Source organism: Pseudopipra pipra, chromosome 3 (assembly GCF_036250125.1).
Source record: "Pseudopipra pipra isolate bDixPip1 chromosome 3, bDixPip1.hap1, whole genome shotgun sequence".
Lineage (NCBI taxonomy): Eukaryota > Metazoa > Chordata > Aves > Passeriformes > Pipridae > Pseudopipra > Pseudopipra pipra.
Window position 1 is genome coordinate 3690620 of NC_087551.1, and position 24575 is coordinate 3715194.

Consider the following 24575-nt stretch of genomic DNA (forward strand, 5'->3'; position numbering starts at 1 on the left):
GGATGCAGGTCTGTGACACACGGATCACAACTGGACAGAATTAAAAGGGGTGAAGTCCTGCTCATCCCTGTCATCTCCTAACCTTCACCCCCTTTTGCTGGGAGAGTGGATGAGTTAATTTGACTCAATCAAGGGGCTTGAAAAATGAGGAAGAAAAGGAAGGATGGGGAGGACAGAGCTTGTGCTCCTTGGGCACAGACAGGCTGTTTGATGTGCTCAGCTGTCTGTGGAAGGATTTAAACAGTGGTACTTACTCTGAGTGGGCAGAGATGCCCAGCAGGACTGGGCTGAGGGTTTAGTGGTGTGTTTGTGCACACTCAGCACAGTGGAAACCTCTTAATGCTGTTATTCCTTAACAAAGCTATCTAAAGCACTAGATCAGGTCCTATAACTTCGTGTCTGTGTGGTTTGCCTTGCCCAGTGATCCCTGATTTCTCTGCCCTATCTGACTGCTGGGTGTTTGTAGTACAAAGTAGGGACAGGAATTTTTCTGATACTGTTTGTAAGTCTAAGTTCTGATCTGTCATTCCTCAAATACCTGAAATTCCTACTGAAGAAAGAAGCAATTCTGAGTTTTGCAGGAGCATGCAAGGGCTTTTTTTTTTTTTTCTTTTAACCAAAAAATTATACAACCAGAGATGTAAGACTATAATTCCACTGAAGGTGAGGAAGGTCTTTTGTTATTCTCTTCATCTGTAAAAGATAATGATGTAATAATTTTTTCCTCAAATGAAAAGAGGATGTAACCTCCTGCTTGATGTTGTGATAATTATGTACATGAGGAGATGGTTTCTAGAGGAAACAGTATTTTAAATACAAAGAATGCTTGAAAAAGCACAATATCCAAAACTTCTGGCTTCTTATTTCAAAAATAAATATGTATAATTATTATAGAGAAACACTCTTCCTGCACTTGGAATTTATTATTTAATACTAGAGCCTACATGCAAAGTTATCCCCTTCTTCCCATGTGATATTTTTAATCCTTTCTCCAGATACACCTTTCTCATTTTCTTTGCAAATTTTTGAACATGTTTCTACTTTTGTGCTCTGGCCATTAATTAAAATATTAAAGACAGAATATTCAATAATCTGTGAGAAACTTTCCTATTCATCTCCCTCCTGCAGCCTCCCTGAAAGCACAAACTCATCAGCATTTCTCCTTTAATGAGCTTCTTACCTCAAAATGCTTCTACTGTAATTTGCCAAAATCTTTCACCTGGATTTCGATTTTCATGTGGAACTTACTGGTTCTTTTCTTTAAATAGAGTTATTTTCTCTCAGTTTTTCTGGTTTGTCTACACGTTCCTCTTCTTTGTTTGAAGTATTTTTTCCTTTGCTTCACGAGGTTTAATTCACCTTGACCCATCAGTCTCCATTTCTATTCTGTCATCTCTGATTTTTCTTTGCTTTCTTTCCTTTCTAATTCCTTGCTGGAATGTTTATCCCTTTATGTTTGTAATGCAATTTCTGAACAGAGTTTGTTTTTTTTCTACCTAAATCTCATTATCCTTCCACTTTGAAAAGCTGATTTCCATAAGTGGTTCCTTTAATATCTCTGAGTTTGATCTCCCCTCTCTTTCCCAAATTAAAGAATCCTGGTGTATATTGTCATGTGAAAACTAAAGTACCTTCTTGTATTAAAACCATTTATATTTGATCATTCCTGTTGCCTTTTTCCAGTCACATAATTCCCTGTTAAGATGGGAGGAGCAGGAATGCAGTATTCAGGATGGAACTGTGCTTTGGGAATATATTTTACCCTCACATGCATTTAGTTGCACTGATTAAAACTGAACTATACCTTCTTCCATCACTGCCATCAGGCTGGAAATCCAGGTAAACCACATCCATTGGGTCTCTTTATTCCACATGATTCTGCTTGACTTTTTCAGAAATGCTAAAAAAAAAAAGCTGAGATATAACCTCCAAAAGGTTATATCATGTTTTATATCATAGTTCAGTGTTCATTAATTCTGTTACTGTTAAGGTTAATATGAAAAAACTTCAGTGAAAAACTCAGTCCAAATCATACATAGGTCCCCAACTCCATCTTCTAAAACCTTAAAAAGCAGTGATTTTGCTACTTTCAGTTCAAAGGAGTTTTAGTAGTACTTTTATTCCCTATTTTAATAATTCAACAATTGTATGTTCGTTCTTTTAGAACACTTAGTCGAGTGCTGTCAGATTTTAGAAACACACTGTTTGTTTTTCTGATTTGAAATCTCTTCCAATAATCTGAGAAAAGCCATAACTTACATCTACTCTGTCTTCTTTCAGAAAAAAGATTTAATTTCCTAAAGAGACAAGTCCCAGTAATGTGTGATTATTAACTGGACAACTCTTCAGAATTACAAAATGCTCACAAAGACAAGCAAACCAACCTTGAGTTTGGATTGTGGGGCTGCCAGGTGTAAGTAGAGATTGTAAACTCTGATTTTTACTTTGTGAAGTAATGATTAACATTTTCAATATTTTCATTAATTATTAATTAATATTTTATTCAAGTCTTTTTTAAAAAAAGTTTCAATTTCACATTTAGTTATGCTCACGTTTCAGAAATAAATAAAAGCAATGATGTTTAAAAAAAAGTTCAAACATTGAGAGACTGTGTAACAAAGTAAGGAGGAAGAAACAATAACAGGTTTTCTGTGCATGTGATGTTTCCCAGCACTGAGTGTGACAGGTTAGCAAGAAAGTCAGTCATAGAAGAGGGAAAAAACCAATCCCCAAACCTTTTATTTCCATTCTTTGTTGTGTAGTAGCTGAAGCCCTGAGTAACCTGTGTGTAAGAAGAGGTACTACAGCACTTCTTGCCATAGCTTGACACAACCTGAGGTAACCAAGAGTCTCCCTTTAGTGGGATATAATGGCATTTACTGCTCCAAAGTCTTTGCCAGCACGTGGAAAAAGCTGGATGTGAGACCTCAGTGCTTACACAGCACACGAGGTGTTGTTATTAAACAATGGTTGTCGTTTCTTTGTTAAGATCAGAGGTGCACTAAAGCCATACAAGACTAGAATAAAGAAGTTTAATGCAAAAGTAGATTATTTTCTTGGTGGAAAAACCGGTAACTTGAGGTTTCTCACTGGAAAACAAACCCAATTTCTGCACTGGGAGGACTCTGAAGTGAAGAGGGAAGAATTCACAGAATTTTGTATCTGTAGCAAAGCACCATTTTTTTTCTCTGTTCCTCTTCCAGCAATGGAAGAGGTTCCTGAGCCCTGGGACATCCTGTCAGTTGGCTTCTTCATCGCTGGCTTTGTCTTCAGAATCATCACTTTCATATTCCTCATCCTCATACTGGAAGGCCCCCTCGGCCTCAGGGTCAGACTGACCTTCCTCCTCCTGCTCCTGGGAGCGCTCAGACCCAGAGCTGGGGCTGGAATGATCCTCCTCCTGCTCCTCTTCCTCCTGGGAATGGCCAAGTGACTGATCTGCCTTTGCTTCTTCTTCCTCCTCCTCCTGGGAATGGCCAGGGGACAAGCCTGCCTTTGCTTCCTCCTCCTCTTCCTCGCTGTTCCGGACGGAGGGTGGGCTGGACTCGGGCTCAGGAGCATCAGGGCTGGCTCTGGGCTCTTCCTCATCCTCCAGCTCACTGCACTGCTCATCTGGGGTGGAGGTTTTGACACCTTTTCCCTTCTCTTCCTCCTCTTCCTCCTCCTCCCAGGACTGCTCAGAGTGGGGACTGTCCTCAGCTGATCCCTCAAGGAATCCCCTTTCCCTCACTTTGATCTCGATGACTCTGAAAAGACAATTGAGAGGTGAGATTCTGTTTTCTGGGAAAGTACTTTTTAAAGTACCCTCCTGTAATACAGGACAAATCCTGGTATTCTTGGCTGGGGCAGAACTGGGGAAGGAAAAGGGAAGGGAGTGGGACACACCAGAGTCTCTTTTATGCTAAAAAGTAACTCAACAGTATTGCCTGTATATTCCAATTTTTTTATTTCTGCTTCCCTTTAAATCATAACACTTAATGGATATTGAAAATGAATTTTTATAAGGCTAATTTTTAAAAAAATTAACTTTAAATTTTAAATCAGGTTTAAATTTAAACCTTCATCAGGTAATGACAAATGAAGTGACTGCACTAGCAACCTGCCAGAATTTTTGGTGAAAGGAACAAATAAAAAAATGTTTTTCTTTGTTTTTCTTACATAACCAGTGCTCTCTTCCATTTTATGAAATAATATTTAATTCAGGAAGAACAATAAAAAGCACATGCTACCACTAACATTAGTAAAGCAAACCACATAGTCAAACAGTTCCCTGGGAAATACTGTAAACAATTTAAAAAAAACACCCCAAATCTACACACTAAAAATGTCTTTTGAATTATTAGATGTGCAGTGGGTGAGAAAAACAAAAGCCCTCAGTAATCTCTACCTTTCTCTGGCATCAGTGGAGATGAAATCTTCAGCAGTGGAGCATTGGAGCACAATAGTTGTTTGTCCTTTCTTTGCAACAAACTCTGGGTTTATCCCCAGTGCTCTCAGTCTCTTGGAATAATGCTTTTCTGCAGCTATTCTGGCATTTTTCTGTGGAAAAACCACAATGGTTCTGTGTTATCTAATGCATTGAATGCCTGCCTTTGGATGCTTTTATTGAGATTAATCCTCTGTTTCATTAATTGCAGCTGACAAGTGGAATGATTGTCCACTGCAGGTAAGAATGGCAAAGCAATACTTGAAAATTTTACATCAGATTTTCCTTTCCTGTACTGGCAGTTTTTGGTTGTGTTCAGAGCTCTGAACTGGACACACTCACAATGGTTAGTCACAAAAATTAGTAACATTTATATGGAGTAACAGATGGAAACAGATAAATACTGGTCTAAAAAGTGTTTTTCAAGTGTCTCCTAAACATGTTTGACTACAAATGTCTTATTCAGTATCTGCAGTTAAGAATTGAGCAGTAACACAGAAACAAGGCAACCTGAGTGACTCTTTCAAAAAGCAAAGGCCTCTGTTTTACTCTTTCTTCCATTTCTTGCAACTCTTGCAAATATTCCTGCCTTCTCCGCTTCTCATCCTTCCTAAGGGAAGCAGAGCACAGGAGAAATTGTTATTAATTCATAATACAACAAGTGACTTTCTACAGCAGCTAAATTGCTCATAACAAACTAAATATTGTCCCAGTTAAAGATAAATAAAAGGTAAGTACTGAACGAACCCATCTCTGAAGTTGTCACTTGGGCTAAGCAAAGACAGGTTACTGAGGTTAAACAGAGGCTGACTTTGGATTCTTGGAGGTTTTGGGGATTTTAAAAACAAAAAATTTGGATACTTGGGGGTTTTTAAATGCTGATTTCACACAGATCTTCCAGCTGCTCTAAGCAAAATTAAACAGAGTGCACCACAGGATGCAAATAGCATTAAATAAAAATCAGTGCTTTTAAAGTTTGGTGAGATTCCTGCTGCTTTAGCAGTTGATCTCCCATAGAACACTTTATTCCTAGTTGGCTTTTCAGGGGCCCAGTCAATAGAGCAGGATGATGAAACTGTTGATTCATCAACTGAAATGGTCATTTGGATCACAGCAAGCACTGGATAATCCAGGTGGGATGGGTGGTAATCCTCAGTGTGTGACAGACACCTCACTGGGCCAAGGATGAGATCCAGGGGGCATTTTACCCTCCTGTCTCCTCCTGCCTCTCTCCCTGCCCATCTCTGAATTCCTGGGACGTGGCTGTGCACCAAGGCAAGTTATTCCCCATTTTGGGGAGTGAACTTCCTTGTTGCTCCTTGCTTGGAAGAGCACTTGATCAGGTTAAGCCCTTGGAGCAGCCCTAGACCATCAGCACCAGGGAAATAACCTTGCTTTGTAATGGCATCACTTTATGTTCAGACAAGAATTAAGCCATGAGTGTTTTACAGAGCTCCTCAAATCTGATTAAGCTGAACACAGCAGTGTGAATTTTGCTGGTGAATGAACTCAAACCAAATCTGCACAAACACCCACTGTCTCTCTTCACTCTCCACCTACTCTGACTCCAATTGTTTTCTGCTTCTGTCCTGGAGCCAGCAGATCATCTCCAAGGACACATACATTATAAAGCTCCTGTTCCCAATAGAATGCCTGGTTACTGGAAATCAGGAGTCCTGTTTGCCCAGGAATCCTGCCCAGGCATGAAGCAGCAGGGGCAGAGCAGCTCGTGCCTCTCACCATCTCCACACAACAGCACCTGAAGCTGGTGATCCTCCTGCAGTGCCATCGTGCCAGGCCAGATCACAAACCTCACTGAGGACTCAAACAGGATTAATTTTTTTGTAAGATTAAAAAGAGCAAGAAGCAGAAATGGTTTTAAATCAGCCCCAGACACCAGGTCAAGCAGCAGTTGTGGGGTTAGATGTGGAGATCTAGAGAGCTGGAGCCACCTGGAGTGCCAGCTCCCAGCACTGGTGTCATTGCCTGGATGCTGCTTCCCTCAGTCATACAGGAACAGTCTTTCAGTTGTATCTCTCCTACAGGTAACTTTGCATCCCACTCCTCCCAAACACCAGCAGCTTCCTGGGTAGCTGCTGTTACATGGGTGAAGTTAAAATCATATTCCTGCTCCAATCTTCCCTCTCCAGTGGGGCCTGCAGGGACAAAGAAGTGACTTGTGGAATGTTCACTGCCCCAAGGTACCAGTGCAGTATCCAGCTGTGCAAGGCTATTCTGTAACTACCCTGTTCCTTTTCCTTTGAATTGTTATAAACTTTTCCTCTTTAGTTGATGTGTTGAGAAAACACAGGAGTCCCCTATTAGCTAATCTGTAATACTCTAAGGTGGAATATGTATTTCTATATATATGTTCTAATGATTTTCAGATTTTGGCAACAATTTCCCAGTTGAAACACTAAATTTGACCATTTTGACTATCTGCTTGCACAATGTTTAATTTATCACATGTCATCATGGCAACTTAAGACTATTTTTTTACACATCATATGTTTAACATACAATGCAATCCTGAACCTCCCATTCTCATTGTTGGATGAGAGGTTCTGGATTCAGGGGAATGCCACAAAATACCTGAATGTTTTTAATTTGGATTTAGACATCTGAGCAAGGCTCTGATGTGGGTCAATGGCCTCAGCCCGAGCCAGTACAATTTTCTGGAATTTTTTCTTTCTTTGTTTCTGCTTTGTTCTGTTCCTTTTTTGTTGTTCTTCCAGCTTTCTCTTTTCCTCAAGTGAATTCCTGGTGGGGAAAATAAACTAAGGCTGAATTCATATTAAATCAAGAGCACCACTTCAAAGGAAGCTTTGGCAAAGATGATTCCAAGGAGGAAAACAGGGTTGCCATGAGAGGACACAAAGTATGTGCCATTTTAAGGGATTCAGGATATCCTGGGAAACAGCAGTCATTCATCCCTTTCCTAGGGACATTCTGAGAAAAATTCACTATTGTTTCTTCAACAATCATAAATTTAAAGCACGTTGGTTTATATTATTTTAAGTTTTATATTATAACTAAGCCCTTATATTAACAAATTCAGTCCTGTATTTACTGCATGGAAGAATTAACTACATGTGTAGAAATAATAAAAAAAAAAATCTACTTTTAAAGTACATATAAAGTAGAACATCTCTAAGCAGTCACCTTAAGGCTTGTAGCCTTCGTCTGGTGGACTCTGTGTTTTTGGGAGACTTGGATTTTCCAGCTCCCAAGAGTTGGGAATTCTCACTTGAATGTCTCATTTGGGGTTTCCGTCTGGGAGAGGCGAACGGCCACCGGGTTTCCTTCAGCTTCTCTTCATCCTCCTCAATGTCCTTCAGAATCTTGCCCTTGTTTGAGGGGATATATGAAGTCAGAAGGTTGAAGGGCTCACACACTGTGAGGTCTTTCACTTGCCTTTGCTGCCGGAGCCGTTTCTGGAATCTCTCATATAACCTTTCAAAGTCTGGAATGCTGGAGTTGATCCTGGGTTTGTGTGCTGTTTGTTTTGGGTCAGTGCTCTTGTGTTTCTTGGTTTTTTTGGTCTCTTTTAAGGCCAGCCTGCTGTTGGGGACAGAGGAATTACGCAGCATCTCCTCAGCTCTCATCCTGATCCTGATTTCCCTGTAGAGCTCCTCCTCCTTCAGCCTCTCATTAAAATCTGGGCTATAAACACACTTGGGAACCGGTTTTGCTCTGAACACTTTGGCCGGACTTTCAGGCACGGAAATGTCTCTTAACTGCATTTTCCTGATTTCACTCCTTTGCCTCTCTCGTTCGATGAATTTGAAGGGTTTCTGGGAAGCCAAGAGCTTGAGTTTGCTCCTCTCCTTCACAGACCTCCTGCGCTCCTCGTTCCGCTGCACGATGTCGTGGTAGAGCGGGAGGAAGACGGCGGCGGGCACCGGGTTGGCACGGAATTTTTTCTGGCACTCCGCTTCTTCCTCCAGCTGCTTCTTCAGTAAGTGATTCTCCAGTTCGATCCGTGACTTGGATTTAACGTTCTGTTCTTTCTTCTGAGCTTCTCTGATGGTCATCTGGAAAGGCTTGGGCACGGTGACTTTGGGGGACCACTCCTTGGGTTTCTTCCGGGCCTTCCTGCAGGTGGGCGAGACGGGCGGGCTGTCTGGGAGGCGGGAGATGTAGTCTTCCATGGAGAACCCATCCCACATCTTCTCAATCCGTTGCTTAGCCAACGAGGATGATCCGGCTTCACTCCCGTTTCCTTCAAACACTAATTCCACGTCAGACACGTCGGATATAGTCGAGCCCAAGGGATCACTTAAGTCGGAGTCTGAAAAGGATTTGTGCAAGTTTAGAGGCTGATACGAGCTCCTGTCCCAAGTTGGCCTTGAAAAAAGGGGGGAAAAAAAGCTTGGTTTGAGCCAGTCCAACATTGGTGCAAAGCCAGTAAATTCACTTTAAGGAATCATTGCTAGAAACAAAAAGGACAGTGGCTGAGGAGGACGAGAAGGGAAAAGAGCAGCACTCTGGGCACGCACACCAGATCCCAGTTTTAGTGCTGATCACCAAGTCAGCACTTCCTAGGGAAAGGCCCTGTGCTTTCCTAAACAAGCTGCCCAGTCCCTGCTGCACACCCTCCTCTGAACCTCACAGACTGTTAGGGAGGTGATGAGCATTTTTATTATTAAAACTGACTGTTCTCTGATCACCTGCTCACAGGAGACGGTGAGACGAACACTTTCCAGCCCCACAAACACAGCCTGCTGTTTTACAGCTCCCTGCAAAGCATCTGGGAGTCCTCAGATAAAAAGTGCCCCCCAACTTACCTACAAGAGTTAAAAGAGGTGTCCTTTCTCTTGTCCAAGGGTTGTGCTCCTCTTAAATGCAGTTTGTTCCGATACATACTTTCCAATTTTTTCATGGTCTCCAGGTGGGCATTCTTCAACTCTTCCAGCTTCAAGTAATACTCTTGATTTGAATTGCATATTTTGGAGAAGTCTATCCACTTGTCACAGTCTCCTTTTAGAGGGGGGGTCTGCGCTCTGTTGGTGTTTGAATCCAAATCAAAGCCATCCTGGAAAAGATGTTTTTAAAATTTTCTGTTAAAAGAAAGGGGAACAGGGTTCTCAATGTTGCTTTATTCTAATTTAGTCTAATGGATGATACAGTAACACCAAATAGAGTTAACCTGTATACAAATGTTACTGCAGAGCTCCGTGGAATAATCTTATTTCATGTTAATTTATGTCCTGGGGGTCCTATTTAAAGCCTGTAAAAATTCCCAAGTCTGTCCTGTTATCAATGTATTTATAACAGGAATTATGATCAAAAGGACTTACCAAAAGAAAAAACATAACTATTTTGTAAAGTGCAGTTTTTCCTTGATCACTATGCAGCTCTAAAAAAGCCTTTAGTTAAAAGCAAACAAAACCCCAACAGAACCTTCTCTGCCTCCCATTGCCATAAGAATTCTAAAAATAAGTCATTAGAGATCTGGTGTATAAAAGTTTATTCCCATTTCCATAACTTACTGTGAGATAACAGGGATTCTGCACAGCTTATATGTCCAATACTGTTGGAACTATATATGCCAGCCTATATATGACTATATATATAAAATATATATAACTATACTGCCAGCACTGGCAGCTGTGTGCAGGTAATATTCTTTAAACATTTTTAAAGCTTACACAAGTCAGGGAAGTTACTAAAGTCAGGTTAATCTGCATTACAAAGGCTTCATTTTGTCCTTTAAAAAAAAAAAATAATCCCGGGGCAATTTGTCTGTCCTGAAAATTAGAATACAACTTTTCCACACCGGAGCTATTTTAATAAGCTTTGACATTCCGACAGAAAGTCTTGTAGGTTTTCACAGCAAAAATCCCTTAACTCCGGCGTGGAAGAAACGAGTGGCCCAACCGCAACGGGAATTCCACGATCACAGAGGGAAATTCAAAGCGTTGTTAGAGAACCCCCAGTGAGGGGCATTATCCACCTCTCCCCGGATCTGTGTGTAAACCCCGCGGAGCGCTCCAAGCCTCTTCCCTGGGCTCGGGCACCGCCAGCTCCCACATCTGCTCTGCAGCCGCCGGGTGCCCAAGCTCATTAAGGGATTGGCGCTGCAGCGGGGCCGTCCATCTGCCAGGCCTCTCCTGCCTCTCCTGCACCTCGTGCCCCGTTCCAAGCCGGGAGGTGCCGACCCGGCTCGGGCTCCCGGTGCCGGGAGGTCCCTCCCCGGGGCAGGGCGGGTCCGGGCGAGCCCGTCCCGCCGTGCCAGGGATGCCCGAAGCGCCCCGCGGTACCTGGGCGGAGGGTGCGGGCGGCGGCCCCCGCTCGTAGAGCGCGGCGGGCGCTCTGGTGCGCGGGTCCAGCGGGGTGCGCAGGCAGGACGCGGCCAGACGGGCCGCCCGGTGCGCCTCCTCCATCCCGGGGCCGGGCGGGAAGCACGGAGGGAAGCGGGGACGGAGGAAGGGAGGGAAGGAAGGAGGGAGGGAGGGAGGTGGGTCCCGCTCCGCCCCCGCGCGTTATAACCGCCCTGCCCCGAGCCCGCCCCGCTCCCGCAGGGACCGGCACCGCAGCGTCCTCTGCGCCCGCGGGGAGCGCGCCAGTGAAGTCCGGGGCTGCAGCCTGACTCCATCCCCTCTCCGCATCTGCTGCGATCCTGATTTTTAGGCAGCTTTTTGGCAGGATTTTAGTCGGAACCTGCAGCTCCCTCCTCGACAAGATCGCGGTTTTTACGCCCTCAAGTCGCTAAAGAAGCTTTTTCCATCTTGAAGTTTGTGCTTCAGGTAAGCAGTAACAGAATACAGCTAAAGCAGGATAAGCAGGAATGTTCTTCTGCAGGAATATTCTATCCTAAACTAGGATAAGCAGGAATATTGTCCTGCAGGAATAATCTATCCTAAAGCAGGAATATTCTTCTGCAGGAATATTCTGCCCTGGGAATAGTCTATCCCAAATCAGTATAAGCAGGAATATTCTTCTGCAGGAACATTCTGCCCTAGGAATAGTCTATCCTAAACCAGGCTATGCAGGAATGTTCTGCCCCTGCAGAGGCACATTAATGATTGATGGACCTAGTTGTTGTAGTGGAATAAAATACTTTTTATGTAAAGAAAGAACATACTTTTTATGTAAAGAAATATGAGAAGATGAAATCACACCCAATTGTTGTTGTAGGTCTTGTGGAGAATTGGAAGTTTGTGACAGTGGGGAATGAAAGCTTTAATCAAAGTGAGTAAGTACCTAAACTAAGAGATCACTGCTGGATGTAACCCCTGTGGGGTAAGGCATCGTTTGCAATTTTAATCAGCCAATAAATAATTCATGCAGAGCATTAATACCTAAATCAACTGTCTAATTTATGTATTTTTATTTTAATTATTCTCTGTGTTCTACTTGGCAAGTCACAGGGAAGCATTTCAGCAACAGCAGGTCAACAACACAGTGGAAATTTCCTCAAAGGCTCCAGCTCCAATCAGTCCTGAACAGAAGTGTGAGTGAGGCTCATGGAAGGAATAAACATAAAGAGGAATTGGGTTCTTTCAATACAGCAGTAATGGAGATGAAAGGGTTAATTCAAAATGTCAGGCTAAGAATTAGAAGTTGTAGAAGTGTAACTTGCATTATTACAGACAATACTTTTTGACTTCTCAGTCACAATTAATTTGGGGGGTAGGTGGAGGAAACCATGTGTAAAAAGAGCACCCTTTGTAATACTCTGGCTCGTGAGATGGCATCAGGAGTCACTGCCAACTTCAGGAGACAGAACAGAGCAGGGAATGTGACAGTGCTCCCCAGTGCTGTCACTGCACAGATCCTCCTCCTCTCCAGCCTGGCACCATCAAGGGCAGTGACACCACTCCCTCAGGGAAAGCTTTTGGAGAAGCAGCTCTAACTCAGCATGTTACTGGAGTGCACTTCAGGGCTGTTCTTAGAACACATCATAGGGGCCAATTAGTTGCTGTTAAACTTTTCAGAGGTGATTGGGAGCACAGAAAAGCAAATATAAAACAGTGTTTGTTTTATAGTTCTGCTAGAAATAAGGTAAAGACTTGGTGGGCTACTGTGTGTTTATTGATAAACAGCATTTCCTTTTCAAAAACAAACAGTTTTTAAGTTAACCTGATCAAAGTACACAAGTCTCAGTGGAGTTTAAGACAATTCACACAGGCGCTTTTGGTGAGGAAACCGTATTCCAGGTTCCAGGGCAGGAGCCCTCGGGCACGGTCCCTCCTCTGCTCAGCTCAGCCTCGAGTGTTCACCTGCAAAGAGTTCACACAGTCAGGCATAAGAAATCACAGGATACATCACAATTACTTATTTGCTTAAAGATCTTGGGGGTTGGTGGCTCTAATTCCTTGCTTTAAGGTGCAGTATGTATAAAGCGGTTTTGTCCCAACTGCTGTTACTAAAAGGCCAAATGGTCTTAAGTAGCACATAAACAGAGAATGCTACACAGTAATTGTATTTTGAAGCACAGCAAGTTAATGCCCTGAACTATCCTGGTGCTTGTGAAGGAAAGATGAACCAAAACACGATGCCAACACTACTCACCACATCATCGATCTTGAGAATGCTGCGCACGGTCTCTGTCGCCAGAGTCAGCGCGCTCAGGGACACCAGCAGAGGCTGCACAACCAGCTCCTCCAGGATGTTGGAAATGCCACCCTGTGGGAACAAGGAGCCTTTAGTTTGTGCAAGTCAGACTACACTTAGATTTAGCACAGGTTTTTTTAGTAGAATCCTGAGGACAGTCAATTCCTAGACTATCACAGGGCTTGTCCTCCTCTATTTTCAACAGGAGTGTTACAGAACACATCTCTCCCCAAACACTTGACATACCCTGTCAAAATTAGCCAAGAGAAAAGCTCAACAGTGACAACTGAAAAGAAGCGGGGCTGTGGTGCTACTCCTAACACATGAGCACCTTCCACTGCAGATCATACTGATGGATGAGTCTAAATGGATCTACTGTTGTAGCTGAAATGCTTTTGTAGAGACACAGGATCCTTCTTGTCCTGTGGGTAAGGTTTATATAATATCTCCTGTTACCAATGCTCAGGGTGAGCTGTTGAGGGAAACTGTAGTTTCCCTCGATGCTAATTTTAGGGAGAGTGTTATGAGACAAGAACTTGCCCTCTCACTAGTCCAGCCCTAAGGCGAAGCACTTTCCAGGTGTCATAACTCCTTCTTACCTTCCTGACGTTAATGCCAGCTGTTTTCTCTCCTTGGGCATGTCTGTTCCTCAGCTCTGTCACTGTGGAAATAGGGTTGAGCCCTGCATTCTCAGCCAGGGTGGAGGGGATCACCTCCAGGGCATCCCCGTAGGCACGGACGCAGTAGGAGTCCATGCCCTTCAGGGTCCGGGCGTACTCGTTGAGCCGCAGCGCCAGCTCGATCTCCGGGGCTCCTCCTCCTGCAATCAGAGCTCTGGGGGCAGAAAGGAACACCAAACCTCATCACAGTCAGGCTTTGTGTGTTACTAACTCACCCCATGAACCAAATGGTGTCGTTACCTTTTCTTAACTAAGCATCTTATGACACACAGGGCGTCGTGAATGGAGCGCTCGGCTTCCTCCAGGACGAGTTTGTTGGATCCACGGACCACGATGCTCACAGTTTTTCCAGGGTTTGTGCAGCCTGTAATCTAAAACATAAAACCAAATACTAAGACTGGGGGGAGAAAAGGTTCTGGGCAAAAAGACACTTCCATCGGTGTTTTCAAGTTCTGTAACAGCACTGCCCAAGCTGGTGCTACTCAGAGCTTAGAAGCAGGTAGTTAAATGTAATAAATTCAGTAATAAAAGCCATTAAAGTCATCAATTGTTATTAAAATAGCTGGCAGATGTTAAGCTGGATTAACATTCTGTCCCTCACTCACCTTTATTAGTTTCCCAGAACCGTTCAGGTTGACCTCCTCTGCCAGCTCAGCAGAGCCCAGCATGTCAGGGGTGAACTGGTCAATGTGAGCCACAGGCTTAGTTCCAATTGTCTGAAAAAATAATGGGGAAAAAAAATTAATCCAGAGGCTGACTGCAGAGTCAGCAAGTACCCTGCATGTTGTTCTTCTGCTTATTACAGTAAAACAGTGTCAGGGCTGTGGCTTTTACATCCGTCCTGAACCCTTCTAAAAGTGTGGCTGCTCAACAGAATGGGAATGGTTTTTAGGGAAATGGATGTTTTTGCATTATAGTCAAAACATGAAGCTTGAGAAAGTGTCATAATAAACTGGCCCTGGCTGGGCAGTTAGTTTTGGGATAGATTTTAAACACTGCTACTGATTTATATAACCCACTTTACCTTGCATATAAACTCAATGTCTTCTCTTTCAATGTCTTTGACCACCATGATCTTAACTTTGTTCAGAAAATGGAGGGCCAGGTCACTGAGAGCATCCCTGAAAACGAGAGGGAAGGAATCAGGCCACAGTGCTCAAATTCCTTCAGAGTACAAAGTAAGGATGTCATGAAACTCAAAACAGAGACAGTGAGAGTGCTTTCTAAAGGTACAGTCACTGTTACTCTGCCAAGTGTGACTGTTACTATTTGGCTTAATTTTTCCAGGTTTTTCAAACAATTTGAAGTGTTCCCTGAAACACAGAGAGAAAGCCACCAATTTGGTATTAACATACCTAAGAATAGACTTCTGAATTAGCAGGACATTGCACCCAGCCTTCTTTATCTGCTTCACCAAATTCAGAATATAGGCTCTCTCTTCACGCAGGACTCTGTCCATTTGAGCATAATCAGAAACAACTATCTGGTTGTCCATCTATTTAAGAATAGAAAATAAAAGAGAAAAGCAACCATGAGCACCTGCTGACTTAAAAGGCAAGTGTCCAAACATTCCATGTTCTTTAATTTAGCACCCTATGATTCAAAGCCAACAAGCACAACAGTAAAATACATCTCATTAGAAATGGTTCAGTATTTCTTATAATTTTAAACAATTTTGGTTTTTCATACCAACTGTAAGTTTTTTTAAGACCCAGCAGACCTTCCCTCCAGCTGTGGCACAGAGCTGACATCACAGCATCTTAAAAAACCACGTGTCACCATTACATCTGCATCTCCCAAGTAAGTCCCAGAGCACAAGGTTTCTCTGTAGTCCCAGTCTGACTTACATCTGTCTTTGGAGCTGACAAGCAGAACTGGATGAGGCCAATTTTGGCTTTTTCCACTCTGGTCACGCCGGTATTTGCCACTTTCTGAGTCAGGACCAGTCCTTCAACCAGTTCACAATCATCAATTGTGCCTCTGGAAACAAACACAAGCCATGACTGAAGCTCTGGGAAGCTGATTTCACAGGGATAAAATTTATCCTATTACAAGTTGTTTCTTACCCCAACTTCTTAACAATTTTGATATCTCTGAGGTCCACGCTGTTGGCTGTAGTTGGGTCAATCACCTTCATCACGGCGTCCACACTCATTGGAGAAAGCAAACTGGAATACTGACACACAACCTAAGGGATTTGATAATGAAGAGAGATTTAACACTGAGAAACAGCAATTTCCAAACAATGCACTTCAGTGTTTGACTTTGGAATTTTGAATCAAAGCTTGTTTTCCCTCCCTGCCCACCCAGTGTCTCAACAAGGCATTTTCCTGACGGCTGCTCCAAGGAGCGATGCCGGTGGGGAAACCCCAAAGACAACTGAATTTCTCTTTCTTAGAAAGGCTCTTAAAGTGAGACTTTTGAGCCTGGATTTAGGATGTTCAGGGTATTGTTAGTAAGGGAAGAGCAGCACAGAGTGGGAAAAGCTGGAAGGCCTGGCTTGGCTGGAGGTTCCCAGCCCAGGAGCTGCCGTACCTTTGAGTTCAGCGAAGTTGTTGCGCTGTTGAGCAAAGTCTCCCTGTCACTGAGCTCCACTGGCTGGGCCATGTTGGTCAGCACCTCAATGCCCTTATCCAAAGCCTTCTGGAATGACTCCGAAATGATGGTGGGGTGAATTCCTGTGCATAAAGAAAGAAAGGCTGTCGGGCAGTTCATGCTCTCAAACCAATGGTTCTTTCTTTTTTTTCTTCACCTCCTTTTTTCCATTTGAAAATTCAAAAGACTCCGACCAGAACAAATGGAAGAAGATTCAGCAATATGTTCTTCACAGGTGCATGACATCCCTTATTACTTTCCACCATTAGAACAGAAGGTAAAAGCTGTAACATTCTAAATAATTTGTCCTCACAGACAATTCCTGCCATGCCTGACATCCCAGAAACTCCTTCCCCAAGTTCCCTTTGCCCTTGGCAATCTCAAAGCTGCTGCTGTTCAGGTGATGCCTGTGAGGAGCCTGACAGGGATTTTATTTCAGATTTTATATTCAGATTTTCTCACAGCTCAGTAGGAAGCTCCTCAATTTCCCTGGAGTGGGATGCACCCTTTATCTTTTCAACTGAGAACAGCTACTTTAAGTCTTTGTCAGACACAAGTTGACAGAAGACTTTACTACTTGCATATTAAATATATATATGAATATATATAGGAATCTATACATGAATATATATATATGAATATATATATATATGAATATATATTTACCTTTTTGAAGGAGTCTGGAACAGGCATCCAAAAGAGCTCCAGCAATGACAACAACAGATGTTGTGCCATCACCAGCTTCAATATCTTGTGCTTTGGACAACTCTACCAACTAAAGGAGAAATTATGACACAAGTTTATATATATATATATATAATATATATATATATATTGCTGCTTACTTGCAAACACAATAATAAAAAATTAGATATTCAGGTACAGAGCACTATGGAAATTAACTTTGATATTAGCTTGAATCATGTCTCTTTTTAATTTGAAGTGTGCACCTTCTGCAATTTCCATCCCACACTTGTACCCCCTGTTTAGCTGAAATAAAACTGTGGTTGAATAAATCACTCTTTGCTATCCAACAGGTTCACCTTTTCCTTCCCTGGAGGAGGGTCACAGGAAGCTCATTTCCACCTCCAACCACAATCAGATCCAAGAGAAATACACTGAACATCCCAAAGGACCAGGGTGCTGCATCCTCAGACCACCTGAACACAACTTAACTCATTCCCTTTTCTCATTCCCTTCTGTCCCAGGGATTTGGGACAGGACTTTTCTTTCTTAGATGAAGGTTTGGGTTGGGTTTTTTATGTCTTAAAACACGCCCAGAGCGATTATGCCCAAGGGACACTGGGTAAGAAATAAGGACTTGTAACTCCCCAGCACATCTTACAAGCAAAATAAATGTTCCCTGAGCACAGTGCACAAAGTTTCCTCTCTGTCACCAGTGGGTAATGCTCCTCAAATCCATGTTTTCTCATCCCAGAAGCTGAGCTGTGGCACAAATCATTGTCCCAGCCATGGCAAAGGAACCACTCACCATTTTGGCTGCAGGGTGCAGGACCTGCATCTGCTTCAGGATAGTGGCACCATCATTAGTGATTGTCACATCTCCTTTAGCATCCTGGATCTGGGAAGGAAGGGGAGAGGCACAGCTCTGATCAGCAGACCTTTAATTTGAGACTCAACACCAAGTGTTCTCCCTGACAGCTTCATTTCCCAAACCCAGATGTGCATTTAGTTCCTACTTTCCCTTAAATAACTGAAACCTGGGAAAAGCTTAAGGCAAAAGGTGGCATACTATATAGGACATGTTGGATTTATGATATCTTCACTAAGCTTAATGTCTTTAAAATGGGAAAAAAATTCGGAAAAAATTAAGAGCATACCATTTTATCCATTCCCTTTGGTCCAAGACTTGTTCTAATCGCATCGGCAACAGCTGGGAAGAGAAGAAAACGTTTGCGAGCTCATCTAAAGAACTACAAACACTCCAGCACTTAAATGTGCCTTCTAAATATAAACTATTAAGCAGTTTAGCAGTTAACTAACTAACTTTAGTTTCCAGATATACTAAATGATTTCAAATAATGGAATGACGTAAAACGCTGCAATATCAGTACTGAGCTACGCAGATCTTTCTTTTAAACAATTAATATCTGATGGTCTGATCGCAGCCATTTTAAACCTGAGAGATAACAAAGAAACGCGATGCACCCCGTAATCGCTCGGGGAATCGTGTCAGTGCCGGGTATCGCATCCCCCCTCCACCTCCAGCCACTAAAAACATGGAATTCCAGCTCCCAGGGATAGGGCCACGCGGTTCTCCACCCCCCCACACACACCTTTGCCGGCCGCGATGTTGCTGAAGCGTATCTGGGCGGGCTTGTCGCGGTCCTGGTAGGCGCCCTTGGCCCTGTTGGCGGCCCCGGCGGGGGCCCTGCCGGGCGCGCTCTCAGGCATGGCCGGGAAGTGGGGATAAGCCGGGAATCAGCGCGGGCCGGACCCGCCGGGATGGGCGCACCGGGATCCTTCCAGAACGGGGGCCTTCCGCGCTGCCGCCGCCTCAGGGTGCCCGCCGCGCGCCTGCGCGCTGCCCGCGCCGGCAGGAAATCCCTCCCTCCGCCTGCCGGCCGGCGAACGCCTCGGACGCCTATGGAGGAGCCGGGCGCGCGCGCGCGCGCGGGGAGGGGAGAAGGGGGGTCCTTAGGAGGGTTTTTCCCGCCCCGGCGGGGGCGGGTCTGGCGCGCGCCGCGCTGAGGGGGCGCCGCCGCTGGGGGGCGCCAGGGAGCGCATCCACCGGGATCGTTCTGAGGGGACTCGGGGAATGGAGGGAGGGATGGGACAGAACAGGACAGGACAGGGCTCTAGAGTCCCAGGGATCCCGCCATCATCGAACCGGGGCACTGAGGGACGAATGGTGTGGGATGGAGGCCCGGGGGATCTCGCCATCGTCCCCTCAGGGAGCCGGGGCACTGATGGATGGACGCTGTAGGACGGTGTCCTACAGCCCGGGAGATCCCGCCATCGTCCCCTCAGGGAGCCGGGGAAGGCGGGATGGACGGTGTGGGATGAGTCCTACAGCCCGGTCATCCCCTCAGGGAGCCGGACACTGAGGGGTGGATGGTGTGGGCTGGGGCTCTACAGCCCGGGGAAGTTCACTGTGTTACAGGAAAATATTCGTTGTTTCTGTTCTTTTCCTGTAGCTCAAGCCAGTCTCGCTTCACTCGCGACAAAGCTGCTGCTTAAACCCCTTTTTGGCAACGGGTTCTGCGAAAGATAAAACGAAACCAGGTGCTCAAAACCTACCCAGAACAGGTGGGCTGGCACAGCAGGTCCCGGAGTTAGGAGGGAAAAGCTGCAAGATGCCACAGGGAGACAAATAAAAGGGAATGGCTGGGGCTGCCTGGCCCTGGGTCAGAACAGGACGGGCATAGAGCTACACCCACATTCCCGGGTTTATGTGGCACCAGTATTAAGGGTTTTGTAACAGTTATACCTCTTAGGATGATCTTGCCTCAACTACAGTATTGCCATAAGAGACACAAACATGACGTGGTTTAGATGCAAAGCACACACTTGAAACCACACAGCGCATTCATTTTGTTCAAAGTAAGACAGCAATTCAAAAAAGAGCTCTGACTGAAAGAAAAGTGTCCATGTAATACCTAAACACTATAATTTTAATGGCATATCTCTGACTGAGTATGAAAAGTCAGGGTTTAAAGTGCTCCTGTGTAGGGACAATTATCCAAGAAATGTGTCCGTGCACCAGCAAGGTGCTGCTAATGTCAGATGTTGGATGAAGGATGGGGGCTCTTGAGGTTGTTTTCCCTTTCGAAGTGTATCAGGAGCTCATTGCAAGTGAAACACACCCTTATGGTGAGCAATTTTCTAGTGCCAGCAGCAGCTTTGTACCATGAGACGTCAAAATAAAGCATTTGTACAGCTGTCAGAACAAAAAAAAAAAGAATAGAGGGTAAAAAAGATTCCACAGTCACCTCTCATTTTTAGCAGTTGCTTTTGATTTTTGTTTTTCTGGGTTTATGCACCACTGAAACACAGGTGACTGAGAGGAGGTTTTGGAAGTGAATGGTGTTTGCCTTTGAATATTCAATTTTTAACAGGCAGGGAAGAAAACAGTTGTAAGTGTAAAGGTAGAGAGAGGTCCATCCTCACATGGGGAAAAGGTCTCCTAGTAATAGTCTTGATTTATATCACCTGCCTATAAATCTGAGATTTCGAAGGAAATGCAGGTTAGATCTGATGCTGTCACAGCCCCCCTGTTACACACAGCTCTGTGCTTGGCAAAACCAGCCCTTCTGGTGTTGGGAATCATTTGGGGTCAAGGTTTGTTCCATTGCTGGGTGGAGCCTGGGTTTTGAGTTGGTCTGTAGGGAGCTGCTCAGCTAAGTTTAGGGCTGCTGTGGTTAGTGGCTCCCTTCTTCCTGACAATTTTGGTCTGGCAGGGTTCCTTCCCTGGAGCTGGGCTTCAGGCAGAGGGAGGGTTTCATCAGCCAGCAGGTTTGTGCTGGATTTAAGATGACTTTTCTGGCTCATTTAATGAGTTTTGTCACCCACTGTCACTCCATCTGCCTCACTCTGTGTCCAACAGAACCCCCCTGCTGTGGTTTCATTTGATCTCAGGTCCTTGCAGGTGTGAAGGTGGCATTGGCTGGAGGCTGATCCAGAGCAGGCTCTGGGTTTTATCTCTTGGTGCCACAAACAAGTCATAAAAATAGCTTGTTGCCTGCTACCTGTGATTTAGACGAGCAGACACAAGGGGCTATCAAGCTGTTGAGTTTTGTTTAGGGCTCTGGCTACTACTCGGTTTTTTGCTCCATTCTGTGTGAAATAGAGATTATTTTTCTTTTTACTTGCATGTATTTAGGGGCAGCCTTATGGTTATCCTTCTTCCTGCAGTGTCCCATTGCCCCATGTCCTTCAAATAGGACTTGGACCTGATTTTGACTAAATGTGGAAGAAACTCTGCCTGTTCTGGCTTTGTGTGAACAGGCAGCTGCACAGAGGAGAGGTTTTTAGTGAAAGGCACACTGAGGACAGAGCTCAGTCCTCTGGGATATTTGTTGCTGGCACAATGTCCCTGTGGCTTTCCAAGTTTTATTTTACTCAGGCAGAGGCAACAAACCCCTACCAGTGGTGGTGATGACAGCAGAAGGAATGGCTGCCAAAAAGAGGGTGACATCATTTCACCTCATGGCCTTAGATAAGATATTAACTACCATTCCTTAATCATGCTCTGATAAGAGCAAGTGCCTTCCAAACATTTAATAAGCATAATACTCGTGCCTTCCCAGCACAAAATATTTAACACAGCAAGGATACTTTAGTTTTTTCAAAGAAGAAGAAAGTCTCAGCCTAGTGCTGAGTGTGTGATATTTTTTTCCCCTCTTCTCTGTGGAGCTTCATTCCAGAAGTTATGGCTGCTGAGCCCTGCAGGAGCTGCCAGTCCTGCACAGCAGGGATAGCTGCATCACTGCTTCCACCTCCTGGAAGAGACAGTGAACGAGAGATTCTGGGTTTTATGGGTTTTCTTGGCATTCTTTTACTCGATTTCTTCTGATTTTCCTTCCTTGCTCTTAAGAAAAAAAAAAAGTACATTTTTTTCCTTATCAGTGGCGAGTTGGCAGAGAAATTCCTGGTCCTAAGGCTACAAAAAGAATTAGAGGCAGGGACAGACAAGCTGCTGAGTAACAGTCTGTGGGACTGGGACTGCTGCTGCTGATAATTTTCAGCATTTCTGCCCTCTCTCCCTTCCCATGTGAGTAGGGAAGGACACGCAGGTGCACAGAGGAGAGCACATGAGTAGTGTAAATGAGCCTTGCTCTGTAGGGTGGAGTGCTGTGGTGAAAGGATGAGTATTTCCATGTGGGAGAGTACCTGGGGAGATGATTCCACCCTCTCCCTCTAGATGCCAGCAGAACGCTAGCCTTGCTGTAAGGGATTGCTTCCTGAACGTATTTCAGAATGTTATTATTGTTGTTTGTTGTGCTGCTTGATTACTCTTCAGAGAGGTTGGGATTACCTTTGTAATATATTGTCCTGCTGCAGAACAAACTGCATCCTTTGCAGAGCTGAGAGAAGAAAAAGCACCAGGAGTTTAAACATGTTCTTTTATGAATATCTCTGTCTGCAAACACAAAACATGTTCTCACCTGTGTTAAATATCTCTGTATTTCACAGGTAAAGAGGAAATCAGAGGCTTCTTGGCAAGCAAGATCCTGAGCCCTCGGAGCAATCCTGAGTGTGGTGGTTTGGCTTGTGCATCCTTCCAGGAAAGGCTGATGGAGCTGGGAGCACTGTGAGCTTCCTGCCTTGGACTGCATCATCTCCCAGCTGGCCCTTTTAATGCCTGTCACCCCTCTGGCCTGGGACAGCTCTCCAAAGCAGCCTCCCTTCTGTCGCTGAGGAGGATCAGGATCAGGCTGAAGCACTTGGTGCTGCTGTTCTGCACTTTCCCACCCACCTGCTCACAGGGCTCTCAGGGACTGCTGCTCTGAATGACTGTTCGGCATCAGCACTGAAAACAGGGTGGTCCCTCTCTGTTCCCTCACAGCCAGCAAGGGTTCTGGCCCTTGGAGAGCTCCTTTTCTTCCCTGTGTGGAGGCCTTTTCAGGGATCAGCTCCTTTTCCCGGAGGGTTTCTGCTGGGAGACTCCATGAGACTCAGTGACTGCTGTTAGAGGCAGAGCAGTGCTCACTTCTGCCCTGACACCCTGGGGATCCCCCATGGACACCACTGGCTGTTGTGGACTTGCTTTGCTTGGACTTGGTTCTTTGGAAAGAAGAAAAACACTGACAACTGAATGGAGAAGGATCTTGATGAGATTTTCTTCTTAGGAAGAAAAGCCAGAAAAAACCCTACACAAGCTCTCCAAAGAATGCATTGAGATGCTCCCTGCGCTTCCCCCAAGTGATCTTTCCCTCACACAGACACAGGACTAGTGGAGCTGCAGAACAGTAAGTGGAATATTAATAATATTTTTTAATGGGTTGGCTTTTTATATAGCTTTTGTTTCAGAGGTGTGTGGGTTACCCCAGTGGTGCTGGCAAAGGTCGGTGTGTTTGAAGCTGGAGGTACAAACAGTTTGCTGTTGAGTGCGAGGGGGAAGAGGGGGGAGGAACAACCGGGCGGAGCAAAGCTGGGAGTTTCCTAGTTTGTGTTTGTGTGTGGGTGGGAAAGTTTCTGTTCAGCCCCTTGGTTGTTCTCACTGCTCCAGTCCCCAACAGCGCTGTGAGAGTTCACTCCACTGCTAGGAGTGTTGGAAATGCTGGAAATATCCAAATGGTTATGAATTGTGTTTCCAAGGACAGCTCTGGGGTTTGAGGTTGGGAGGGGGGAATGCCTTTTTTCTCTGCAGTTATGCTTGGATTTTGTAGAAACCAGAAAATGGGCTTCAAGATAACTTTGCCCTATTGATTAAAATATTGCTTGTTGTATTTTTATTTCTAAATCAGTAGATGCAGCTACAATAAGATGCCTAGAGGGGATGATGTGGTGATTGAGTTTTTCTAGAAGTTTACATCCATTTTAAGAACTAACAATAGGAGTGCTTCCAAAAAAAAGGTTTTATACTTGAATACTTACTTTGAAAATGTTGTGACTTACTCAAATGAGAGTTGGTCTTTTGAATAATAGTTATTTTGCCTGTTCTTGAGCTGCAGCAGCTCTTTACAGGACACAGGAGTTCTGGGTGGGAATACAGGAAGGATTCTTTTTATCCAAGCTGGAATTTTTCAAGTACAGCAGAACAAAGCCATAAGCTTTTGTCACTTAAAAATTATTTCAGAGTGTCTATGTAATATAACCAAGTAAGACTTCTCGTAGCTTAGCACAAATATCAGGAAAAAGTGAAGAGAAATCAGTTGTGACAACCCCAAATCTCACAATGGGAAAGGTTCAAGAGACTGAAGTTGGTGTGAGGTTGCACTTCCAGGTGGTGTCAGGTTGGAGTGTGCCCTGGTCACTGATCCTCAGGGAAGTCAAATTCTGCTGCTTTGTGGCTTTCTGGCTCAGTGATTATGAGCTGCAGTGTGGTAAAGGGTAATTAGATGTGTCCTCTCAAATTTCATTTTAAACAATGTCCTCTTGCTTTGGACTAACTCTCAGTTAAGTTGAAACAATCTTTATTTTCAGTTGCAGTATCTATTTTTTTTGTCCTCCCCTAGGGTTAATCTTCAAGACAATATAAATTGCTATTCACAAATCTCTTATTTTGCTCCACTTTGTTTCTGTTTCTGGTAAACCCAAATACCCCAGCCAAGGTCTCTGTGTTGTACAAACACAAGGGAATATATGATCTCTGCCCCAGTTTGGGAAAACGAGTCTTTGACTCGTTTGCT

General features: G+C 44.4%; 2 protein-coding genes and 2 long non-coding RNA genes across 7 annotated transcripts in view; 2 read left to right on the forward strand and 2 right to left on the reverse strand.

Annotated features, from left to right (window-relative positions):
- Positions 1–3018: 3018 nt before the first annotated feature.
- Positions 3019–10831, reverse strand: FAM161A (FAM161 centrosomal protein A). The gene is made up of 6 exons (XM_064647493.1): positions 10690–10831; positions 9214–9461; positions 7589–8773; positions 4937–5036; positions 4388–4539; positions 3019–3746 (listed from the first exon to the last, which is right to left on the reverse strand). Exons 1-6 carry the CDS (start codon positions 10810–10812, stop codon positions 3239–3241), a joined length of 2316 nt encoding a protein of 771 aa, XP_064503563.1. The 5' UTR covers positions 10813–10831; the 3' UTR covers positions 3019–3238.
- LOC135410751 (uncharacterized) lies at positions 10823–12578 on the forward strand. 3 transcript variants are annotated; one of them, XR_010428854.1, is made up of 3 exons: positions 10823–11175; positions 11567–11624; positions 11794–12578. It is a non-coding gene; the product is annotated as an uncharacterized LOC135410751 (long non-coding RNA). The 3 variants fall into 3 exon arrangements; XR_010428852.1 differs by having other exon boundaries at positions 11567–11620; XR_010428853.1 differs by lacking the exon at positions 10823–11175 and having other exon boundaries at positions 11189–11624.
- On the reverse strand, positions 12442–18795 carry CCT4 (chaperonin containing TCP1 subunit 4). Its single transcript, XM_064647494.1, has 14 exons — positions 18558–18795; positions 18102–18154; positions 17753–17842; positions 16927–17035; positions 16201–16343; positions 15732–15853; positions 15513–15645; positions 15021–15160; positions 14690–14786; positions 14271–14381; positions 13906–14036; positions 13585–13819; positions 12944–13057; positions 12442–12651 (listed from the first exon to the last, which is right to left on the reverse strand). The coding sequence occupies exons 1-14, from the start codon at positions 18673–18675 to the stop codon at positions 12634–12636; spliced, it is 1614 nt and encodes a 537-aa protein (XP_064503564.1). The 5' UTR covers positions 18676–18795; the 3' UTR covers positions 12442–12633.
- Positions 18796–18947: 152 nt separating this feature from the next.
- Positions 18948–24575, forward strand: part of LOC135410756 (uncharacterized) — a 117611-nt gene continuing 111983 nt past the window's right edge. Inside the window, exons 1-2 of one of the 2 annotated variants that reach the window (XR_010428855.1) lie at positions 18948–19530; positions 22417–23192. This is a non-coding gene — a long non-coding RNA (uncharacterized LOC135410756). The remainder of the gene's footprint in view (positions 19531–22416; positions 23193–24575) is intronic. The other variant, XR_010428856.1, reaches the window with a different exon arrangement.

Bases quoted from the DNA above. Each gene is read 5' to 3' on its own strand.
- FAM161A (XM_064647493.1), bottom strand. From the start codon at position 10,812: ATGGAGGAGGCGCACCGGGCGGCCCGTCTGGCCGCGTCCTGCCTGCGC. The intron at 4,540-4,936 runs GTTGCCTTGTTT...GTTTTTCCACAG, and splicing joins TTTTTGAAAGAGTCACTCAG to AAAAATGCCAGAATAGCTGC. The intron at 3,747-4,387 runs GTAGAGATTACT...TTGTCTTTTCAG, and splicing joins TCCACTGATGCCAGAGAAAG to AGTCATCGAGATCAAAGTGA.
- CCT4 (XM_064647494.1), bottom strand. From the start codon at position 18,675: ATGCCTGAGAGCGCGCCCGGCAGGGCCCCCGCCGGGGCCGCCAACAGG. The intron at 15,646-15,731 runs GTAAGAAACAAC...GTTTGTTTCCAG, and splicing joins AAAATTGTTAAGAAGTTGGG to AGGCACAATTGATGATTGTG. The intron at 14,382-14,689 runs GTAAAGTGGGTT...TTATTTTTTCAG, and splicing joins ACATTGAGTTTATATGCAAG to ACAATTGGAACTAAGCCTGT.